The sequence below is a fragment of the Artemia sp. Qi Xiang Cuo genome, chromosome 14 (assembly GCF_049724085.1).
Source record: "Artemia sp. Qi Xiang Cuo chromosome 14, ASM4972408v1, whole genome shotgun sequence".
Taxonomy (NCBI): Eukaryota; Metazoa; Arthropoda; class Branchiopoda; order Anostraca; family Artemiidae; genus Artemia; species Artemia sp. Qi Xiang Cuo.
Window position 1 is genome coordinate 35616683 of NC_142807.1, and position 24912 is coordinate 35641594.

The 24912-nt window shown below is 34.2% G+C and overlaps 1 protein-coding gene across 2 annotated transcripts in view; it reads left to right on the top strand.

The window, feature by feature from the left end:
• The window catches only part of Tmx3 (Thioredoxin-related transmembrane protein 3), a 234963-nt gene that overhangs the window by 202861 nt on the left and 7190 nt on the right, over positions 1-24912 (top strand). For both annotated transcript variants that reach the window (XM_089100129.1, XM_089100130.1), the window contains one exon: positions 906-1095. In XM_089100129.1, the coding sequence (XP_088956255.1) occupies positions 906-1095 (190 nt within the window). The remainder of the gene's footprint in view (positions 1-905; positions 1096-24912) is intronic.

Genomic DNA, 24912 nt, shown 5'->3' on the forward strand with positions numbered 1-24912 from the left:
CTTATCAGAAGATTACATTCAACCTTGGGGACCTGCGCGATATTGAACCTCGGTTTTTCTGAATTTCCTTATTTCTTTTGTCACCATACTGGATTTTGTTTAGAGCTTGTGTTTTTTTCATTAATAAAGTCCTGAACCGGAGCCGAAATATTCAGGCTTTAATGAGTATAATTACATATTTTTCAACATCTGTTCACTGTCTATTAAAGTTTTTACTCTCTATTATACATTTTCATTCCAATTTTAATTGTACCTGCTATTTGTCTCTGAGGTTTACTTGAGGTTAAGAAACATTTGTTTTCACCTCTATCGCGGAGTGACTTATTAGCAAGCATCGTACATCATGTTCAAAAAAGCGTAGTGAAGGTTCATACACGTAGCAACTACATATTACTGACTACTATCCATTTGAGGCTTAGAAAGATTCGTTCCGGAACCAAGTTGTTATCATTAATAAATGAATGGGGAACAAAGCAAAGGATTTTTATATTTTGGGTCAACATATCGCATGTTTAGCTTGAACACAGTTCGTTTAAAAAATTTAGCAGCTTGATTGCCTGGCAGTAACGAATAATGTTTGTTTTAAGTGCATAGACCGTTGTTTGAATAAGGAACGTGTCATATTCTCCTTACGAAATAATTTCTTGGAAATAGTATTCAAAGTTTGAAGGGATTGCACACAACAGTGGTGATATCGAAAAAACAGAACCAAAGTGCTGCTCACGTGTCTGCAATGTCGACTAAAGATTGTTGCAACATTCACGTTGCTCAGGCAACGATAAATTGGTACATATTACCATCCAAATGCTAAAACTTACTTTTTTAATAATGATAGATAACTTTATTTACAGATTTGGTGTTTAGAATAGCTCCTATTCATTTTTGCAAACCAATATTTGTTTCAGGCTGAAGGAGGATCAGGTCTATTTACTAGAATTCAGAGAACGTACTTTCAAGCCAAAATTTCTTTAGAAGATATGTGGAAGGGCAACCCGATTTTAACTGCTGTTCTCTTTGGCCTTCCTGTTGGATTTTTTATTCTGATTTGCTACTCCATTTGCTGTTCAGATATTATGGATGCTGATGACGACGAAGGTAAATCTCTTATATATTATAAGGTATATATATATATATATATATATATATATATATATATATATATATATTATACATATATATATATATATATATATATATATATATATATATATATATATATATATATATATATATATATATATATATATATATATATATATATATATATATATATATATATATATATATATATATATATATATATATATATATATATATATATATATGTGTGTGTATATAATTGCCAGAAGACCGAGCTCTGCTTGGTCTCTGGCACGAGGCACGCTTGTGTATATTCGATGCTAGAATTACGCTTCAGCATAATTATTCGATAGGATACGCTGTCACTTCTCTTTTAATCGCAGGTTTTGTTGTTCATTTTCGTTCATCATTGCCTCAGACATTTTTTCCAGGCCTTTTGCCTTAGCTGTTTGGATTCGTTCATCATCTTTGTAACTTCGCATGACGTCAGAGATATCACAAAAACTTCATTTGCTTCTTGTAACGGCAGATTTTGCTGTGCAAAATTTTTGTTTGCAATTAAATGTAATTTTGACTGTTGCTTGTTCCACATGAGTAAGCTTTGATTGTGATTTTTAACAGGCGATGCAAGTGTATGCAGTGTGCTCCGTTTGGTCTAATTGCTCGAAACCGAGCTTTACTGTTTCAAGTACATTTCTTCTAATCGACAACTCTGAATAGACCAAGTGTTCGAAAAACATAACACGAATATTAGACAAAGTAAGCCCATCGGCCTCTTTTCGGTAATTAGAAGCAACTATAACTGTCATCTTAATATCATAGGCAGCGCAATCGCGCTCATTCGATTGGAAATTGATAGGTTTAGTGCCCTTTTTAATAGTCGAAAGTTATTCGAATGCTTGACATTTTTATAGTAAAGATCGATTTGGGTATAATGTATTATTTTTTGTTGTTGTTGTTGTTTAGACCAGGGCACTTCCTATCGAAGAAGCTGTCGTGGGAACTTCGGAAAGGGCTCATTCGATTGAAAATAGAAAGGGTTGATATCCTTTTTAATAGTCGCAAGTGATTGGAGGGCAACTAAAGTAGAAATGACCCTATAACTCCCAGACGACACCCCTGCTGCCACCTACAACTTTTTTTAACACCTAATATGGGCATAGCCTCCCTAGGGAGAACACGTGGTTAATGGGTTCAATGACCTAAATTTCCAAGGTCGATGTTGTTGTTGTTGTAAGTGCACGCTCTCAGCGAATGTCAAGGTCAATGTTGTTGCTGTTGTAAGTGCACGCTCTCAGCGAATGTCTTAGAAAGGGGGGAGCTACTCCGAACAGGACATTTGTTGTTGTTGTTGTTTTGGCCATGTGCATAGAGTCATTAGGGAGAACACGTGGTTAATGGGGTCAATGACCTAAATTTCCAAGGTCGATGTTGTTGTTGTTTTGGCCATGTGCATAGAGTCATTAGGGCGAACACGTGGTTAATTAAAGCGATTGGGAATTTGGAACACCTGTGCTGTCAGTCATTAATCAAATTGTTTCCGGGCAAAGTTTAATAATGTCTGACAGGTACTGTCAATCATTAATCAAATTGTTTCCAGGCGAAGTTTAATAATGTCTGACAGGTGATGTCAAGATTGATTGATATGTCACGAAATAGGAATTAATTTGTTGTTTCTAAGGGGAATTATTGATTCACGAAAGGGGAATTAATTTGATGTTTCTAAGGGGAAGGTGGGGAAGAGATATATTGATTGCGTAATCGAAGGGAGAGAATTCCCGAGAAATTGATTACATAATCGGTAGAACCCTATAAGGAGCTCGTGACGGGAATCCATTTATGGGCATAGAATGACGTAATCAACTAGGACAAATGGATTTCTGAGAAATTGATTACATAATCGGTAGAACCCAATCAGAAGGTCATGATGGGGATCCATTTATGGGCATAGAATGACGTAATCAACTAGGACAAATAGATTTCTGAGAAATTGATTACATAATCGGTAGAACCCTATCAGAAGGTCATGACGGGAATTCATTTATGGGCATAGAATGACGTAATCGACCAAGACAATTGGATTTCTGAGAAATTGATTAAATAATCGGTAGAACCCTATCAGGAGGTCATAACGGGAATCCATTTATGGGCAAAGAATGACGTAATCAACTAGGACAAATGGATTTCTGAGAAATTGATTACATAATCGGTAGAACCCTATCAGAAGGTCATGACGGGAATTCATTTATGGGCATAGAATGACGTAGTCGACTAAGACAAGCAAGTTACTTTCTTAATGTCCCTCCTAAACCCATTTTCCAAGTTACTTTCTTAATGTCCCTCCTAAACCCATTTTCCAACTTGAAGTACTTATCTTTTTCACCCTCAACTATACTATACAGCATTTTGAGTGTCCCAACACCAAGAAATACTTTTCAAAGACCATTTCAGATCAAGTTACTTTCTTAATGTTCCTCCTAAACCCCTTTTGCAACTTGAAGTACTTATCTTTTTAACCCACAACTATACTTTACAGCTTCTTGGATACCTCAACACCAAGAAATACTTTTCAAAGACCATTTCAGAGCAAGTTACTTTCTTAATGTTCATCCTAAACCCATTTTGCAACTTGAAGTACTTATCTTTTTCACCCACAACTATACTTTACAGCTTTTGTATACCTCAACAACAATAAATACATTTCAAATAATATTTAAGATCAAGTTACTTTCTTAATGTTAATCCTAAACCCATTTTACAACTTGAAGTACTTATCTTTTTAACCACCAACTATACTTTACAGCTTTTTGGTTACCTCAACACCAAGAAATACTTTTCAAACACCATTACAGAGCAAGTTAATATCTTAATGACACTCCTAAACCCATTTTCCATCTTTAAGTCCTTATCTTTTTTACAAGAAAATATCATTTAGAGCTTTTTTATTAACTCATCATCAAGAAATACTTTTCATAGTAAATTTCAGAGCAAGTTACTTTCTTAATCTCCCTCCTAAACCCATTTTCCACCATCAAGTAATTATATTTTTCAACCTCAACTATACTTTACAGCTTTTTGGATACCTCAACACCAAGAAATACCTTTCAAGAGGCATTTCAGAGCAAGTTACTTTCTGACTGTCCCTCCTAAACCCATTTTCCAACTTGAAGTACTTATCTTTATCATCCAGAACTATACTTTATAGCTTTTTGGATACCTCAACACCAAGAAATACCTTTCAAAGGGCATTTCAGAGCAAGTTACATTCTTAACGTCCCTCCTAAACCCATTTTCCAACTTGAAGTACTTATCTTTTTCATCCACAACTATACTTTACAGCTTTTTGGATACCTCAACACCAAGAAATACCTTTCAAAGACCATTTCAGAGCAAGTTACTTTCTTAATGTCCCTCCTAAACCCATTTTGCAATTTGAAGTACTTATCTTTTTCACCCACAACTATACTTTACAGCTTTTTGAGTGTCCCAACACCAAGCAATACTTTTCAAAGGCATTTCAGAACAAGTTCTTGTTTAATATGCTTCTTAAACCAATTTTACAAATTCTAAATTTTTCCATAGTAGATAGTAAAGGCTATATCATAGCTGTGAATATTTTCTCGAAAGATAAGCAGTTCTATTTCAATTTTAAATTTTCTCAATGAAGTGAAGAAAAGTTCAAGTTCTCTTCTGAATTTTCTCAATGAAAAAGAAATTAGTTTTTATTCAATTCTATTTTTCCAAATAATAGAAAAATTTTCCACTTTAGTTCAGATTTTTCTCAAAGGGATGAAAAATTTAAAATACTGTTCCAAATTTTCTCTACGAAGTGAAGAAAAGTTCAAGTTCTCTTCTGAACTTTACCAAAGAACACACTTCAATTCTAATTTCTCCAGAGAAAACAAAAATCTTCCACTTCAGTTCTTTATTTCACAAAGAAATAAAGAAATTTAAAGTTCAATTCTAATTTTTCGGTGGAAGATAGAAAAAGTAATCCCCAACCCGAAGGAACCCACCGGTCCCCAAAGGCCCCAGGCCCCCCGGCCCCCCAATGCCCCCCAAAGGACACCGAACCCAAAGGCCCCCAAAGGCCCCCCGACACACCCAAAAGACCAACAATCAAAAATTTCTCTTAGAAATAATATTTTTCATCACTGATAACACTTTTCTGTTCGAACTAGCAAGTTTTCTACCAAAGATACCAAATATTTTCATAGAAGTAACTTTTTTTGATTGTGATAACAACTTTTCTGTCAGAAGTAGCAAGTTTTGCTTAACACTAACAAACCCACTCATCAAAGTAATGATATTTTACTTTAATACTAACATACTTTTACTTAACACACGCAAATTTCTCTTAGAAATAATATTTGTCATCAATGATTACACTTTTTCTGTTCGAACTAGCAAGTTTTCTACCAAAGATACCAAATTTTTTCTTAGAAGTAACATTTTTTTATTGTGATAACAATTTTTTTGTCAGAAGTAGCAAGTTTTGCTTAACACTAACAAACCCACTCATCAAAGTAATGATATTTTACTTTAATACTAACATACTTTTACTTAACACACGCAAATTTCTCTTAGAAATAATATTTGTCATCAATGATTACACTTTTTCTGTTCGAACTAGCAAGTTTTCTGCCAAAGATACCAAATTTTTTCTTAGAAGTAACATTTTTTTATTGTTATAACAACTTTTATGTCAGAAGTAGCAAGTTTTGCTTAACACTAACAAACCTTCTCTTCAAAGTAACAACATTTTACCATAATACTAACATACTTTTACTGAACAAACAAAAATTTCTCTTAGAAATAATATTTGTCATCAATGATAACACTTTCTGTTCGAACTAGCAAGTTTTCTAGCAAAGATACCAAATTTTTTCATAGAAATAACATTTTTTGATTGTGATAACAACTTTTCTGTCAGAAGTAGCTAGTTTTGCTTAACACTTACAAACATTCTCATCAAAGTAAAGATATTTTACTTTAATACTAACATACATTTACTGAACACACACAAATTTTTCTTAGAAATAATATTTTTCGTCAATGATAACACTTTTCTGTTCGAACTAGCAAATTTTCTACCAAAGATACCAAATATTTTCATAGAAGTAACATTTTTTTATTGTGATAACAACTTTTCTGTCAGAAGTAGCAAGTTTTGCTTAACACTAACAAACATTCTCATCAAAGTAATGATATTTTACCTTAATACTAACATGATTTTACTGAACACACAGAGATTTGTCGTAGACATAATATTTTTAATCGGTGATAACACTTTTTCTGTTCGAACTAGCAAGTTTTCTACCAAAGATACCAAATTTTTTCTTAGAAGTAACATTTTTTTACTGTGATAACAAGTTTTCTGTCAGAAGTAGCAAGTTTTGCTTAACACTAACAAACCCACTCATCAAAGTAATGATATTTTACTTTAATACTAACATACTTTTACTTAACACACGCAAATTTCTCTTAGAAATAATATTTTTCATCAATGATAATACTTTTTCTGTTCGAACTAGCAAGTTTTCTGCCAAAGATACAAAATTTTTTCTTAGAAGTAACATTTTTTGATTATGATAACAACTTTTATGTCAGAAGTAGCAAGTTTTGCTTAACACTAACAAACATTCTCTTCAAAGTAACAACATTTTACCCTGATACTAACATACTTTTACTGAACAAACAAAAATTTCTCTTAGAAATAATATTTGTCATCACTGATAACACTTTCTGATCGAACTAGCAAGTTTTCTAGCAAAGATACCAAATTTTTTCATAGAAATAACATTTTTTGATTGTGATAACAACTTTTCTGTCAGAAGTAGCAAGTTTTGCTTAACACTAAAAAACATTCTCATCAAAGTAACTATATTTTACTTTAATACTAACATACTTTTACTGAACACATACAAATTTTTCTTAGAAATAATATTTTTCATCAATGATAACACTTTTCTGTTCGAACTAGCAAGTATTCTACCAAAGATACCAAATATTTTCATAGAAGTAACATTTTTTGATTGTGATAACAACTTTTCTGTCAGAAGTAGCAAGTTTTGCTTAACACTAACAAACATTCTCATCAAAGTAATGATATTTTACCTTAATACTAACATACTTTTACTGAACACACAGAAATTTCTCCTAGAAATAATATTTTTCGTCAGTGATAACACTTTTTCTGTTCGAACTAGCAAGTTTTCTACCTAAGATACCAAATTTTTTTGTAGACGCACCATTTTTTGATTGTGATAACATTTTTTCTGTCAGAGGTAGCAAGTTTTGCTTAACACTAACAAACATTCTCATCAAAGTAATGATATTTTACCTTAATACTAACATACTTTTACTGAACACACACAAATTTCTCTTAGAAATAATATTTTTCGTCAGTGATAACACTTTCTGTTCGAACTAGCAAGTTTTCTAGCAAAGATACCAAATTTTTTCTTAGAAGTAACATTTTTTGATTCTGATAACAACTTTTCTGTCAGAAGTAGCAAGTTTTGCTTAACACTAACAAACCTTCTGATCAAAGTAACAACATTTTACCCTAATACTAACATACTTTTACTGAACAAACAAAAATTTCTCTTAGAAATAATATTTTTCGTCAGTGATAACACTTTTTCTGTTCGAACTAGCAAATTTTCTGCAAAGATACCAAATTTTTTCTTAGGAGTAACATTTTTTGATTATGATAACAACCTTTCTGTCAGAAATAGCAATTTTTGCTTAACACAAACATACATTCTTATAAAAGTAACGATATTTTACTTCAATACTAACATACTTTTAATGAACACACAGAAATGACTCTTAGAAATGACATTTTTCGTCAATGATAAGCCTTTTTCTGTTCGAACTAGCAAGTTTTCTACCAAAGATACCAAATTTTTTCGTAGAAGTAACAGTTTTTGATTGTGATAACAACTTTTCTGTCAGAAGTAGCAAGTTTTGCTTATCACTAACAAGCTTTCTCATCAAAGTAATGATATTCTACCATAATACTAACATACTTTTACTGAACACACACCAATTTCTCGTAGAAATAATTTTTTTTGACAGTGATAACACTTTTTTTATTCGAACTATCAAGTTTTCTACCAAAGATACCAAATATGTTCTTAGAAGTAACATTTTTTTATTGTAATAGCAACTTTTCTGTCAGAAGTAGCAAGTTTTTCTTAACACTAACAAACATTCTCATCAAAGTTATGAAATTTTACCTTAATACTAACCTACTTTTACAGAACACACACACACAAATTTATCTTATAAATAATATTTTTCGTCAGTAATAAATCTTTTCTGTTCTAACTAGCAAATTTTCCACCAAAGACACCAAATTTTTTCGTAGAAGTAACATTTTTTTATTGTGATAACAACTTTTCTGTCAGAAGTAGCAAGATTTGCTTAACACTAACAATCATTCTCATCAAAGTAATGATATTTTACCCTAATACTAACATACTTTTACTGAACAAACAAAAATTTCTCTTAGAAATAATATTTTTCGTCAGTGATCACACTTTTTCTATTCGAACTAGCAAGTTTTCTACCAAAGATACCAAATTTGTTCTTAGAAGTAACATTTTTTGATTGTGATAGCAACTTTTCTGTCAGAAGTAGCAAGTTTTTCTTAACACTAACAAACATTCTCATAAAAGTAACGATATTTTACCTCAATACTAACATACTTTTACTGAACACACTCAAATTTCTCTTAGAAATTATATTTTTCGTTAGTGATAACACTTGTTCTGTTCGAACTAGCAAATTTTCTATCAAAGATACCAAATTTTTTGTAGACGTACCATTTTTTTATTGTGATAACAACTTTTCTGTCAGAAGTAGCAAGTTTTGCTTAACACCAACAAACCTTCTCATCAAAGTAACAACATTTTACCCTAGTACTAACATACTTTTACTGAACACACACAAATTTATCTTAGAAATAATATTTTTAGCCGGTAATAGCACTTTTTCTGTTCGGACTAGCAAGTTTTCTACCAAAGATACAAAATTGATTCATAGAAGTTATATTCTTTGATTGTTATAACAACTTTTCTGTCAGAAGTAGCAAGTTTTTCTTAACACTAACAAACATTCTCATCAAAGTAATAATATTTTACCTTAATACTAACATATTTTTACTGAACACACACAAATTTCTCTTAGAAATAATATTTTTCATCAATGATAACACTTTTTCTAGTCGAACTAGCAAATTTTCTAACAAAGATACCAAATTTTTTCGTAGAAGTAACATTTTTGATTGTGATTACAACTTTTCTGTCAGAAGTAGCAAGTTTTGCTTAACACTAACAAACCTTCTCATCAAAGTAACGACATTTTACCTTAATACTAACATACTTTTACTGAACACGCACACAAAGTTCTCTTAGAAATAATATTTTTCATTTCTATGTCTGAATCTATTTGCTTGCATGTCTGGGTTGGTATTTGGTTAGGTTAGCTAAGTTAGGTTAGGTTAGCTAGTAAACATTTCTCCATGTTTAAGTTAGGTTAGGTTAGGTTAACTTATCATGAGCGCTCACGATAAGCTAACCTAGCCTTACTAAAGCATGGTACAAAGTCGACATGGGTGGATTTTCCGGCGAGTATGGTTAGGTTAGGCTAGGTCAAATTAGGTTAGGTTAGGTTAAGTTAGGTTAGGTTAGGTTAGCCTACGTACGCGCGCGTACGTAGGCTAACCTAACCTAACTTAACCTAACCTAACTTGACCTAGCCTAACCTAACCATACTCGCCGGAAAATCCACCCATGTCGACTTTGTACCATGTTTTAGTTAGGCTAGGTTAGCTTATCATGAGCGCTCATGATAAGTTAACCTAACCTAACTTAAACATGGAGAAATATTTACTAGCTAACCTAACCTAACTTAGCTAACCTAACCTAACTTAGCTAACCTAACCTAACCAAACACCAACTCAGACATGTAAACAAATAGATTCAGACATAGAAATGAAAAATATTATTTCTAAGAGAACTTTGTGTGCGTGTTCAGTAAAATTATGTTAGTGTTAAGGTAAAATAATGTTACTTTGATGAGAAAGTTTGTTAGTGTTAAGCAAAACTTGCTACTCCTGAAAGAAAAGCTGTTATCACAATAAAAAAATGTTACTTCTACGAAAAATTTTGGTATCTTTGGTAGAAAATTTGGTAGTTCGAACAGAAAAAGTGTTATCACTGACGAAAAATATTATTTCTAAGAGAAAGTTTAGTGTGTTCAGTAAAAGTATGTTAGTATTAATGTAAAATATCATTACTTTGATGAGAATGTTTGTTAGTGTTAAGAAAAACCTGCTTCTTCTGACAGAAAAGTTGCTATTACAATCAAAAATGTTACTTCTAAGAAAAAATTTGGTATCTTTGGTAGAAAACTTGCTAGTTCGAACAGAAAAAGTGTTATCACTGACGAAAAATATTATTTCTAAGAGAAATTTTTGTTCGTTCAGTAAAAATATGTTAGTATTAGGGTTAAAATATCATTACTTTGATGAGAAGGATTGTTAGTGTTAAGCAAAACTTGCTACTTCTGACAGAAAAGTTGTTTCCACAATCAAAAATGTTACTTCTACGAAAAAATTTGGTATCTTTGGTAGAAAACTTGCTAGTTCGAACAGAAAAAGTCTTATCATTGACGAAAAATATTATTTCTAAGAAAAATTTGTGTGTGTTCAGTAAAAGTATGTTAGTATTAAAGTAAAATATCGTTAAGTTTGGGATAAGGTCTTTTAGTGTTTAGCAGAAATTTCAGCTTCTGACCGAAAAGTTTGTATCACGGTAACAAAAAATATAATTATGTGAAAAAATTTGTTGTCTTTGCAAGAAAATTTGCTCGTTCAAACATAAACATTACTTTAAGATACAAGATATTTAGTATTTCCATTATAAATTTGTGTGTGTTCATTAAATGTACTTTAGTATTAGGGTAAAATGTTGTTACTTTGATGAGAAGGTTTGTTTGTGTTAAGCAAAACTTGCTACTTCTGACAGAAAAGTTGTTATCACATTCAAAAAATAATACTTCTAAGAAAAAATTTGGTATCTTTGGTAGAAAACTTACTAGCTCGAGCCGAAAAAGTGTTATCAGTGATGAAAAATTTTATTTCTAAGAGAGATTTTTGTCTGTTCAGTAAAAGTATGCTAGTATGAAGGTAAAATGTCGTTACTTTGATGAGAAGTTTTGTTAGTGCTAAGAAAAACTTGCTACTTCTGACAGAAAAGTTGTTATCACAATCAAAAAATGGTGCGTCTACGAAAAAATTTGGTATCTTGTCTAGAAAATTTGCTAGTTCGAACAGAAAAAGTGTTATCACTGACGAAAAATATTATTTCTAAGAGAAATTTGTGTCGGTTCAGTAAAAGTATGTTAGTATTAAGGTAAAATATCATTACTTTGATGAGAATGTTTGTTAGTGTTAAGAAAAATTTGCTACTTCTGACAGAAAAGTTGCTATTACAATCAAAAAATGTTACTTCTAAGAACAAATTTGGTATCTTTGGTAGAAAACTTGCTAGTTCGAATAGAAAAAGTGTTATCACTGACGAAAAATATTATTTCTAAGAGAAATTTGTGTGTGTTCAGTAAAAGTATGTTTGTATTAAGGTAAAATATCATTACTTTGATGAGAATGTTTGTTAGCGTTAATCAAAACTTGCTACTTCTGACAGAAAAGTTGTTATCACAATCAAAAAATGGTGCGTCTACGAAAAAATTTGGTATCTCTGGTAGAAAAGTTGCTAGTTCGAACAGAAAAAGTGTTATCACTGACGAAAAATATTATTTCTAGGAGAAATTTCTGTGTGTTCAGTAAAAGTATGTTAGTATTAAGGTAAAATATCATTACATTGATGAGAATGTTTGTTAGTGTTAAGCAAAACTTGCTACTTCTGACAGAAAAGTTGTTATCACAATCAAAAAATGTTACTTCTATGAAAATATTTGGTATCCTTGGTAGAAAACTTGCTATTTCGAACAGAAAAGTGTTATCAGTGATGAAAAATATTATTTCTAAGAGAAATTTTTGTTTGTTGGTCTTTTGGGTGTGTCGGGGGGCCTTTGGGTTCGGTGTCCTTTGGTGGGCATTGTGGGGCCGGGGGGCCTGGGGCCTTTGGGGACGGGTGGGTTCCTTCGGGTTGGGGATTACTTTCTCTATCTTCCACCGAAAAATTAGAATTGAACTTTAAATTTCTTTATGTCTTTGTGAAATAAAGAACTGAAGTGGAAGATTTTTGTTTTCTCTGGAGAAATTAGAATTGAAGTGTGTTCTTTGGTAAAGTTCAGAAGAGAACTTGAACTTTTCTTCACTTCGTTGAGAAAATTTGGAAAAGTATTTTAAATTTTTCATCCCTTTGAGAAAAATATGAACTAAAGTGGAAAATTTTTATATTATTTGGAAAAATAGAATTGAATAAAAACTAATTTCTTTTTCATTGAGAAAATTCAGAAGAGAACTTGAACTTTTCTCCACTTCATTGAGAAAATTTAAAATTGAAATAGAACTGCTTATCTGTCGAGAAAATATTCACAGCTATGATATAGCCTTTTCTATCTACTATGGAAAAATTTAGAATTTGTAAAATTGGTTTAAGAAGCATGTTAAGAAAAGAACTTGTTCTGAAATGCCTTTGAAAAGTATTGCTTGGTGTTGGAGCATTCAAAAAGCTGTAAAGTATAGTTGTGGGGAAAAAGATAAGTACTTCAAGTGAGAAAATGCGTTTAGGAGGGACATTAAGAAAGTAACTTGCTCTGAAATGGTCGTTTTAAAGTATTCCTTGGTGTTGAGGTATTATAAAGACTAGAACTTATATTGTTGTGTGACTTATATACGACCTACTAGTAGGAATATTGGTTTATGAGGGACATTAAGCAAGTAATTTGCTCTGAAATGGTCTTTGAAAAGTATTGCCTGGTGTTGAAGTATCCAAAAAGCTGTAAAGTATAGTTGTGGGTGAAAAAGATAAGTACTTCAAGTTGGAAAATGTGTTTTGGAGGAACATTAAGAAAGTAACGTGCTCTGAAATGGTCTTTGAAAGTTATTTCTTGGTGTTGATGTATCCAAAAAGCTGTAAAGTATAGTTTTGGGTAAAAAATATAATTACTTCACGTTCAAAATTGGGGTTAGGAGAGACATTAAGAAAGTAACTTGCTCTGAAATGGTCTTTGAAAGGTATTTCTTGGTGTTGAGGAATCCAAAAAGCTGTAAAGTATTGTTGTGGGTGACAAAGATAAGTACTTCAAGTTGGAAAATGGGTTTAGGAGGAACATTAAGAAAGTAACTTGCTCTGAAATGATCTTTGAAAAGTATTTCTTGGTGTTGGGACACTCAAAAAGCTGTAAAGTATAGTTCTGGGTGAAAAAGATAAGTACTTCAAGTTGCAAAATGGGTTTAGGAGGGACATTAAGAAAGTAACTTGCTCTGAAATGGTCTTTGAAAGGTATTTCTTAGTGTTGAGGTATCCAAAAAGCTGTAAAGTATAGTTGTGGATGAAAAAGATTAGTACTTCAAGTTGGAAAATGAGTTTAAGAGGGACATTCAGAAAGTAACTTGCTCTGAAATGCCTTTTGAAAGGTATTTCTTGGTTTTGAGATAACCAAAAAGCTGTAAAGTATAGTTGTGGATGAAAAAGATATGTACTTCATGTTGCAAAATAGGTGTAGGAGGGACATTAAGAAAGTAACCTGCTCTGAAATGGTATTCGAAAAGTATTTCTTGGTGTTGAGGTATCCAAAAAGCTGTAAAGTATAGTTGTGAGTGAAAAAGATAAGTACTTCAAGTTGGAAAATGGGTTTAGGAGTGACATTAAGAAAGTAACTTGCTCTGAAATGGTCTTTGAAAGGTATTTCTTGGTGTTGAGGTAACCAAGAAGTTGTAAAGTATAGTTGTGGTTGAAAAAGCTAAATACGTCAAGTTGCAAAATGGTTTTAGGAGGGACATTGAGAATGTAACTTGCTCTGAAATGGTCTTTGAAAAGTATTTCTTGGTGTTGAGTTATCCAAAAGCTGTAAAGTACTGTTGTGGGTGAAAAAGATAAGCATTTCAACTTGCAGAATGGATTTAGGAGGGACATTAAGAAAGTTACTTGCTCTGAAATGGTCTTTGATATGTTTTTCTTGGTGTTGTGGTATACAAAAAGCTGTTAAGTATAGTTGTGGGTGAAAAAGATAAGTACTTCAAGTTGCAAAATGGGTTTAGGAGGAACATTATGAAAGTAACTTGCTCTGAAATGGTCTTTGAAAGGTATTTCTTGGTGTTGGGACACTCAAAAAGCTGTATAGTATAGTTGTGGGTGAAAAAAGATAAGTACTTCAAGTTGCAAAATGGGTTTAGGAGGGACATTAAGAAAGTAACTTGGAAAATGGGTTTAGGAGGGACATTAAGAAAGTAACTTGCTTGTCTTAGTCGATTACGTCATTCTATGCCCATAAATGAATTCCCGTCATGACCTTCTGATAGAGTTCTACCGATTATGTAATCAATTTCTCAGAAATCCATTTGTCCTATTTGATTACGTAATTCTATGCCCATAAATGGATTCCCGTCAGAACCTCCTGATAGGGTTCTACCGATTATGTAATCAATTTCTCAGAAATTCAATTGTCTTAGTCGATTACGTCATTCTATGCCCATAAATGAATTCCCGTCATGACCTTTTGATAGGGTTCTACCGATTATGTAATCAATTTCTCAGAAATCCATTTGTCCTAGTTGATTACGTCATTCTATGCCCATAAATGGATTCCCATCATGACCTTTTGATAGGGTTCTACCGATTATGTAATCAATTTCTCAGAAATCCATTTGTCCTAGTTGATTACGTCATTCTATGCCCATAAATGGATTCCCGTCACGAGCTCCTTATAGGGTTCTACCAATTATGTAATCAATTTCTCGGGAATTCTCTCCCTTCGATTACGCAATCAATATATCTCTTCCCCACCTTCCCCTTAGAAACATCAAATTAATTCCCCTTTCGTGAATCAATAATTCCCCTTAGAAACAACAAATTAATTCTCATTTCGTGACATATCAATCAATCTTGACATCACCTGTCAGACATTATTAAACCTCGCCTGGAAACAATTTGATTAATGATTGACAGTACCTGTCAGACATTATTAAACTTTGCCCGGAAACAATTTGATTAATGACTGACAGCACAGGTGTTCCAAATTCCCAATCGCTTTAATTAACCACGTGTTCTCCCTAATGACTCTATGCACATGGCCAAAACAACAACAACATCGACCTTGGAAATTTAGGTCATTGACCCCATTAACCACGTCTTCTCCCTAATGACTATGCACATGGCCAAAACAACAACAACAACAAATGTCCTGTTCGGAGTAGCGCCCCCCTTTCTAAGACATTCGCTGAGAGCGTGCACTTACAACAACAACATCGACCTTGGAAATTTAGGTCATTGACCCCATTAACCACGTGTTCTCCCTAGGGAGGCTATGCCCATATTAGGTGTTAAAAAAAGCTGTAGGTGGCAGCAGGGGTGTCGTCTGGGAGTTATAGGGTCATTTCTACTAACTAATCCCCCTCCCATGCCCACCCACCCAATTTACCAATATGTTTAAAAACTAAATGTTGCCTTAAGATTAAATCAAAATGCACTGTGTTAATTGTAATTCCCAATGAGGCATCTCAGCAGTATCCAAAGACCGACTGAGGGTATTATGTTGAAACTTTCGGGGCTACTTCTGCTCTTAAGATTCAACCAAATCAAAATAGCGTAAGTGTATCCAAGCTATCAAAGAATGTAAACAGATTTTTTATTCCGAATGGTATCAAATTTTCTATTTCAGGTCAACTAAAGGAGGTATGGAACTAAATTAAACACTACTATTTGTGTCCAGATTTTTAAAAGGGTGTATGTTGTTAAACGAAAAGATTTAAAGTATTATTTTCTTTTTCCCTGAAAAGACTGTGTCAATATAAAACGAACCGAAATTAATTAAAAAAAACTTTTTCCACAAAATAAGTTTTTCAGAGAAAAGTTAAGAACTCCATTAAAGAAAAGATGAGCCAAAAATAAAATAATCTACCAAGCGTGAAACTACCACAAATCAGCATCAATAAATAAATGAAACCCAAAACGAACAGACATTACAATAAATAACCGAGTCAAACTCAAAACGAGCAGAAATTAACATACATTGGGCTCAAAACCCCTGTGCCTTCCCAAGGCCAGACAAAATTTGCACTTTACTGAAAAAAATACAAATGAATGTGCATTATCAGTTTAATATACATATACTGATATTTAGTAATCAAAATGTTAATATTATTTTATTTATTAAAGTTATAAAAGTAAAAACATTTATATTTAAAATTAGGGAAGCGCTACGTGTTTCAACAACTTTTATGAAGCCTCAAAAGGGTAATAGCACATGTTCGCTACTTAATTTTTTTTTCCCATTTCCAAACTGATGTTGCAGAATTGAACGCTAATTCATATTTTATTTAATAATAGTCGATTTAAACAGTTTGAAGAAATGAAAGACACCATATTTAGGGATACGAAGTTAAATAATTGAGATTTTGCTTTCCTTTTTTTTAAATAGGTGTATTCTGACCTATTCAAGGATTGTCTTGAACGACTAGAATTTGTAAAAAACCCTTTAAATAAGAAGGACTTCTTGTATACGGGGAAATCGTTGGATCAGCAAACTGCAGATGTTTTCAAATCCAAGCCTTTCGAAAAGATTTCTTAATTTTCTGAATCGAAATATGCACCTTGCTTGTACAATCATCCAATTTTCATGCGTATGTGTCTTCTCTTTCTAGATCTGGAGCACCGAATTCACTGATTTTTCATCATTGTGTGTAACTAGGACTTTTCTTTGCGTAAATTTTTATGGTATTGCATTTTTAGGGTATTGATTTTTAGGGTATGTATTAGGGTATGCATAGATTTTGTATTAAATCAGGAGTTAAGCAGGGCTGTGTTCTATCCCCCTTTATATGGATTATTTTGATGGACTTTGTTTTAAGGAGCACAGGAAAGGCCATGGGAGACCACGGAATCAAATGGGGAGGAAAAAGTCTCCTGGACTTCGATTATGCTGATGATTTAAGCATCCTAGATGAAAGTGTGAGCAAAATGAATGAAGTTTTAGAGGTTTTGCAAGTTGAGGGTGCTAGAATTGGTTTGAAAATTAATGTTAGGAAGACTAAATCACTAAGGCTAGGAATAAGTGAAGATGAAAAGGGGACGTTGGGTAATGAAAAGATTGATCAGGTGGGCAACTTCACTTACCTTGGTAGTATTATTAGTAAAGATGGTGGGAGCAGTGAAGATGTTAAAAATAGAATAGCCAAGGCTCAGGGGCTCTTTTCACAGTAAAAAAAAGTCTGGAAGAATAGGAAGATAACTCTGCAAACCAAGATTAGAATATTAGAAGCCAGAGTGATGACAGTGGTCAAATATGGCTCTGAAGCATGGGAGCTCCGTAAAGCGGATAAAGATTTGCTAGATGTTTTCCTGAGAAATTGCTTAAGGATTGTTCTGGGTACCCGGCTGACTGACAATATTTCAAACAATAGGCTATACGAAAAATGTGGTTCAATACCGCTCTCTAGGGCTATAATGAAAGAAAGGTTGAGGTGGTTAGGGCACGTTGTGCGGATGAAGGATGACTGATTGCCGAAGGTTGTTCTTTTCGGCCAACTATCTAGGGCTAAACAGAAAGCAGGTCGTCCCCGTCTGGGGTGGGAGGACGTCATAAAGAAAGATTTAAAGGCAATGGGAACTTCGTGGGCGGGTGTAAAAAGGGAGGCTTTGAATAGATTGGGGTGGAGGAGGATCGTGCGTAGCTGTGTTGGCCTCAGGCGGCTTGGTGCTGCGGTGAGTTGTTAGTAGTAGTAGTAGTGGTATGCATAGATTTTTAGGGTATTGCACAATATGATCCAGTTTTTTCTGAATACTCGTAAGTTTATGTTTTTTCACCTCGTGAAAAAACTTGCGCTTGGTTTGCAGTCTCGTGTCATTAACTGTACCATACGAGGAAAGACCACACTGGCAGACCACACTAATTTCTAAGACCACACTGCCTTTCCATGACGATAAATAAAGGTTCGAATAGGGATTAATCCTTTTATTAAACAGTTATAATAACATTCTCAAAATATACTGGATATTTCGATCACATGTACAGTGACCGTCTTGAGTAGAAATACTCTGCTGAGTCGAATTAATTTTAAAAACGAAGTAAGAGTGGTGGAAATACATACTGCAACGAGTATGGAATTCTTAGACCAGTCACCAACTTGGGTTTTCTTTTGCATTCTTTGAATAGGAATTTAAGAAAAAGGAAGAAGGGAAAAACACAAAGGAAGAAGGGAAAAACAAGCTATTGTGTCAGGACTATAGCCCAAAAATGGCTTAGCTTCAATATTCGGGCATTGCAAACACGTGCTTGTTTTTCTACAGATATGACACGATCAATAGTCTTGTACTTTTTCTCGATATAAAATTGTGAATCCACTGGAAAACTCGCAAAACCTTATATCCCTGTCCATTAGTAATACGAACTATGTTACGGGGTAGAAAAAAAAATACTGGGAATCACAGAAACTAATTAAAGCATATGTCCCTTCATTTGTATTTCTTTCTTGTTGACGAAATTTGATTATACTACTTTCTAATAATTTGATGAACTTAATTGAATCATTTTATCCGTAGGAAATCTTCCTCCGTGACATTAGTTTTATATGCAGCTGGAGTCTTCAGCTTTACGGGTTGCACTTAAAACATAGGTAAAATTGGTTATGGAGCCCACTTTCTTGTGTAAATAAATTTATGAAAAAAAGCACATAAAAACAAAACAAATTGACATCATGCCATTAGCTCTATAAGCTTACGCTTTTGAATAGTTCTGGTGACAACATAATAAGGCTTTAAGACTAATACAAAAAAAAAATTTGATGAACTTTTCTAAATCTTACATTCTAAAATCTTTCACCCTAAGGTATATTTGCACCCTAAGTCGACGTGAATAGAACTTCTGACGCAAATTTAGCGTTCGTTGTCTTCAGGGAAAAAAAGAAACTAATTATAATTAATATAACCACCGTTTTATATTTTATTATTTTATAACTTATTATAACTATATCAGTTATTTCATGTTTAGTTTAATCCCCGTGTTTATTGAACATAAATTTATGGAACGATCAGATATCTCCGATTGAATAAGCATTTCAGTGTAAAGTATCTTCCTGATTTAAATTGAGTTAATAGATTAGTCTAGCTGCCAATATTTTTGTTGCAACACAGCTTTGTTTGTCACGGAACCCAAGAGATTTCTTTGAATGTGGGTTTGACCAGTGTTGTGAAGGGTGAAAGGATTCCTAGAACATATTTATTCATAAACCTGTAGAAAGACAAGTATATATTTGCGTGTTTAACCCTTAGATAGAGTCAGTCGAACGTATGCATTGTACGTGATAAGTATCTATGGCTTTGATATAAATAAAGACTTTTTATATGAAACATCTATGGACTTGAATATCTAGCTCTGCAAAAATGGTATACTAGTTTGTAAACACCATTGAATGGACTCGCCCAACTCTTTAACATTAAAGAAAAAGCTTACAACATGGTGTCAGAAGTGCTGTAATTTTTCGAGCCCAGTCCATCCAAAGCAGAGCCAGTCTGATGCCATTTTTTCCAAACAGACGCCTGAAATAAACAAGATACTGGCCAGACATATTGTTACACAGGGTCGTCTCAACTTCTAAATGTTTCTCAACCGACGCAGTTTTATCAAACCGAAGGTGACCGAAGCCTACCAATCTACGCACATCTCCTGTCGTGAAATCTCCAGCCATCAAAGAAGAAACCTTGGAGGGATCTGCATCCAGTGAAAAACATAAAGAGTAAGTGTGAGCCCTAAAGTTTTGTGCGCATAGGAAAAAGTTAGGAGTGCATAGGCTAGCTATTTTCTTGTATCAATTTTTAGTTTTTTTTTAACCATGAATATCCCAGAATTAAATCCTGAAAATGATAATTTTGATGAAGTAAAAGCGAAAGCCTTCCTTGCACAGCAAGAATTACGAAACATAGAAATACCCCCTACCTTTGATCCAAGTAGCGATGATTATGACGTAGAAATAGTCACTAAGTTTTATTCTGACATAAGTCTCTGGGAAACAGCGGCAATGGCCCATTATCTACAAATTTCATCTAATCCCCAAAGTAAAAATTCACAGCAACCGCATCCAACAAATAATCCACCGTCAAGTGATAACCTTTCAATCAGAGCAACAACAGATTTAGCTTCATTAATAACACCATTAACAGAGGTCTCACAGATAAATGAATTTATTAGCCAACTGAAAAGAATTTAAGATACCTTAACGTGGTCGGAAAAGCAAGTGGTTGCCACAGCAGGCATGCTAATGAAAGGGGAATTTTCTATTTTTTTTGATGATTTAAATAAGGGGAATTTAACACTTGATACATTACGGAAAAATCTGTTGGAGGCTTTTGTTCCTCAACGCAGCCCCGGGCAAATCTTACAAGACCTTGTGGGATGTAAACAATTTCCGGATGAAACAGTATATCAGTTCTTAAAACGAGTTGAAAGAGCCGCTAAGTCTTACGCGAATTCAATGGGCTATTGGGATGGGCTAAGAAACCCGGCAGTTCAACCATTGGCACTAAACACTTTGAGGGAAGGTGCACGCATAACTTTTAAAAGGGTACTGATGGAACAAGAGGATCAAATAACTAACCTAGAAGATGCTTTTAAAATTGCGACCAAGTATGAAAAAATTGAAATTGTGACTAAACCGGCGGATGAGTTTTTTTCGGCTGCCGTGTCAATTGAAAATAGGTTCCGCCTCCCCCAGAGAAAGACATGCTACGTTTGCGGTAACCGAAACCACGATAGTTCCGAATGCTGGTATAGAAAAGACCCAGACTCTGAACAAGTATCGGAAAACTAAATAGCCAGTCTAGACAGAGGGCTACGACTGGTACAGAAAAAGAAAACCCTCAATCTGAAACTAAGTATATTAGCATTAACAGCAACATGGGAGAAGATAGAGTATCATTAGTACGAAAAGACAGGGATGAGATGCCTGGTGAAAATTTGAAAGTGCTGGATATTTCTATGAGATACCACACAAAGTGTACCTGTGTTGAAGAGGAATCTACAGAATTAGCCTCACGTGATGGTAAGTGGGCCAGGTACGGAGGTGCCCAGCAGTTCGTTCCGCGAAGCGCAAAGAGATCTGCTAATCCGGGGGACGTAGCTCGGTTTTATGTGGAACGGTTAAAGAAATACAGGGACGGGGCGATAGACGGGGCCTTGGAAGTTGCATGTATATGTAAATATATATTACGTAAAGAAGTGTGTGATGATGAGAAATTGGAATACAACATTCCTGTTTTTAATAGATATTCTATTTTTTACAAAGGCGAGTTTGAGGAGTTGGTGGGGATTGACGAACACGAGATATCTGTGTTGCAGGATTACTTTCGTACCAACACGCGCCCTAGTAGCGGGCGTAAAACGGCTAAGACGGGTCGGATAGGAGCGACAGGACTTGCGCCAACCAAGGGGAAGGCCCCATCAAAGAAACCTAAAGAGACAGTCCCTTCGGTGTCTGAAGAGGAGAGGACGCAGCGTGTTGCAAAATGGAAAGCAGCTATACGCAGGAGTAAAGAGAAGTTAGCTAAAACCGCTAACTCATATGGGTTATTACCTGCATCGGGTTTTTTCCTGCAACAACCTTCATCGTCGATAGTTAACCAGATGATGGAAAAAACGTGTACTGCATCCGCTCGAGCTTTGGATGCTTACTCTTCTAGTCTGTTGGACTGGTTGTTGTATTGTCGTAGGGTGGGATTATCGAAAAAACGGGCATTGTGGGGAACATTGCATTATATCATAGCGGACGTGGACTTATCCGCATTACCCGACAGCTGCTGGGTGAGATGCCTAGTGGACGACGGAGACGTAGAATCTAACCCTGGGCCTATATGCAAGTATATGGATGATGCTCGTTCGGCTTTGCCTTGCGGAGTTGTGCCAAAAAAAAAAAGGATCAATCCCTCCATTTTGGAATCTTTCAGCAGGGATTGAAAATGAGTAATATAAATACATACTTATGAAGTAACCAAAATTCAGATCTTAAAATATTTTAAGTTTAAGTCGTGTGCATAAATATTTTTCTAATTATTCAATGTTTTTTTTTAATATCCCATAAAATAGTGCATTAATTTAGTTAATGGAAACTATATATATATATGGATAACATTGCTGCTGTTACCAAGATTTTTCTCTCAATAAGGAGAGTAATCATAATAAAAATTATGTTTAATTTTATGGCAGATTTTATAAAGAAAATTGGAATTATGTCCAATCCTCATTTCTAATTTTTCTTTTTTTTTCTCGCAAAGATAGGCTTTCGCTACATTAAAACGCGATAAGATTTATTGATAAGTATATGTTTATATGTTTACGTGTAGGGACAATTGTAGATGCGCACCTAGTGAACAAAAAGGCTTTCACTTATAAACAGTGTCAACATTGTCAGTTTTGTGGCCGAGAAGGGAAGCACAGTTTAAAGACTTATCCTGCCGAAGTGATTCCCCGTCAAAACAGAACACTTTTATTTTCAGTGTATGTTTTTAAGTGCACACCCTAATTTAGTATTTGCTGTTTGTTCTTTTATTTTTTTGTGTCCTAATTTTATGTTTGTTTCATGGATATTCTGCGCCGTAATACCAGAACTTTTAAGCATAGTTTAAAAATCTTAATTTTTTTGCTAGAGTCGGGATTTAAGTGATGTAAAAGATACTCTAAAAACCTTTTTTTTAAATAACTCAAAAATCTGAAGGGAAATAGCAAGAACTTTGGTTCTCTTTAAGAGGGGGGTGGATTGTAAAGTATCTTCCTGATTTAAATTGAGTTAATAGATTAGTCTAGCTGCCAATATTTTTGTTGCAACACAGCTTTGTTTGTCACGGAACCAAAGAGATTTCTTTGAATGTGGGTTTGACCAGTGTTGTGAAGGGTGAAAGGATTCCTAGAACATATTGATTGATAAACCTGTAGAAAGACAAGTTTATATTTGCGTGTTTAACCCTTAGATAGGGTCAGTTGAACGTATGCATTGTACGTGATAAGTATCTATGGCTTTGATATAAATAAAGACTGTTTATTTGAAACATCTATGGACTTGAATATCTAGCTCTGCAAAATGGTATATTAGTTTGTAAGCACCATTGAATGGACTCGCCCAACTCTTTAACATTAAAGATAAAGCTTACACAGTGAGTTTTTCAATTACCTCTTCCTATGTGCTGTCTCCATCAGGTAATCGTAACAAACTTTCTGACTGCGTTCTTGTATTGTTGTCTTGGCAAACAGTGACACACTGAAGGATTATTTCGCAGAAAATGGCAAACGTGATTTCTTTGGTGCCACATCAAGCGATTTATTTAATGATAGTGGTCTTTGTTGGGCTAAACCTGGTTTACTAGCCCTGTTCTGCGTCCTCTGGACTTGTGCCAGGCATATTTTGGGAAGTGCAGTATATACAAGGCAGCCATACCGGGCAAGAGGTTGTACAGAGGATTTATGTTGAAGGATGATAGAGTTGGATGGAAGGAGGTTTTTTGTCGTGAAGAATTACTCTCAGCTTTCTAGTGCGGGGGGGGGGGGCTGGACTTTATCAAGGTGGGTACACATACTGCAAGAAAGTTGACTATCAATGTATTTCCCTTCCTCCAGCTCAAAATGCTGGATTCGCCCTTTGGTAACATTGAAATACAAAATATCTTGACATTTTTTTTATTCTATTTGTCCCTATTCAAACTCTAAATAAACTGAACCACACTTATTCACTAACTCATTGCATACCTTTTGGCTTCACACTTGCCTGTCAATTCATCTATCTTGCGAGGATATGTTGTCGAATGACCCAATGCACCAGTTTTTTTCTTTTATTTCTCTCTTTTTTTTGCGCGCTTTGCAACTTTAAAACTGCTCATATAGTGCCTACATGGCTAAGTAAACTGAATGAATATCATCGGTTTATACCTTTGTAGCATTTGACATAAATATATATATTTGAAGCATAAGCTTTTCCAATTATTACTCGTTATGGCCAGCCTTAATTTCAAGAAAATATTTTCTTGGAAAGGGCGATATTAAAACCTAAAATGAGGAGAAATTTTTTCATGTCACAAGTAAAATTTTAAAAAAACGTAAATTACTATCAAGGAGGCACACTTGTGCCTCTATAAAGAGGCGACCCACCACAATGTTAAGCGATTTCAGACAGCGATAATCGCATTTTGTAGCCCAAGCTCAAACTAAGAAACTTGCAAAATTTCATCCTCCTCCGACTTTATCTTCATGGGGTAAACTGGGCCGGAAGTTTGGACCCTCCCACCACAGCCCCCCTTTAACGTTGTCCGATTGGGCTGAAATTTAGAGGTTAAGCTTTCCTAGGCCCTGGGAGCTTATCCTCGAAATTTCAGCTCAATCCGATCACTCCTTCCTAGTTTTCAAAAAACCAAATATAGCCACTTAAAATTCATCATCATTTCTTTTTTTTCTTAGCCACGCCTACAGGCCACAGTTGGCAACGGATCCGGTTGAATGAGGACTCATTCGAAGCAGAATTCGACCTGTTAGGGCCTTTTGATATTTTCAGACCGAAAAAATTATCCCCCAAATTTACATTTACGAAAAACCTTAGTTTTTTTCAAAGTATAAACACATACAACAAGTACTGACAAAACCTATCCTCTCTACACAAAA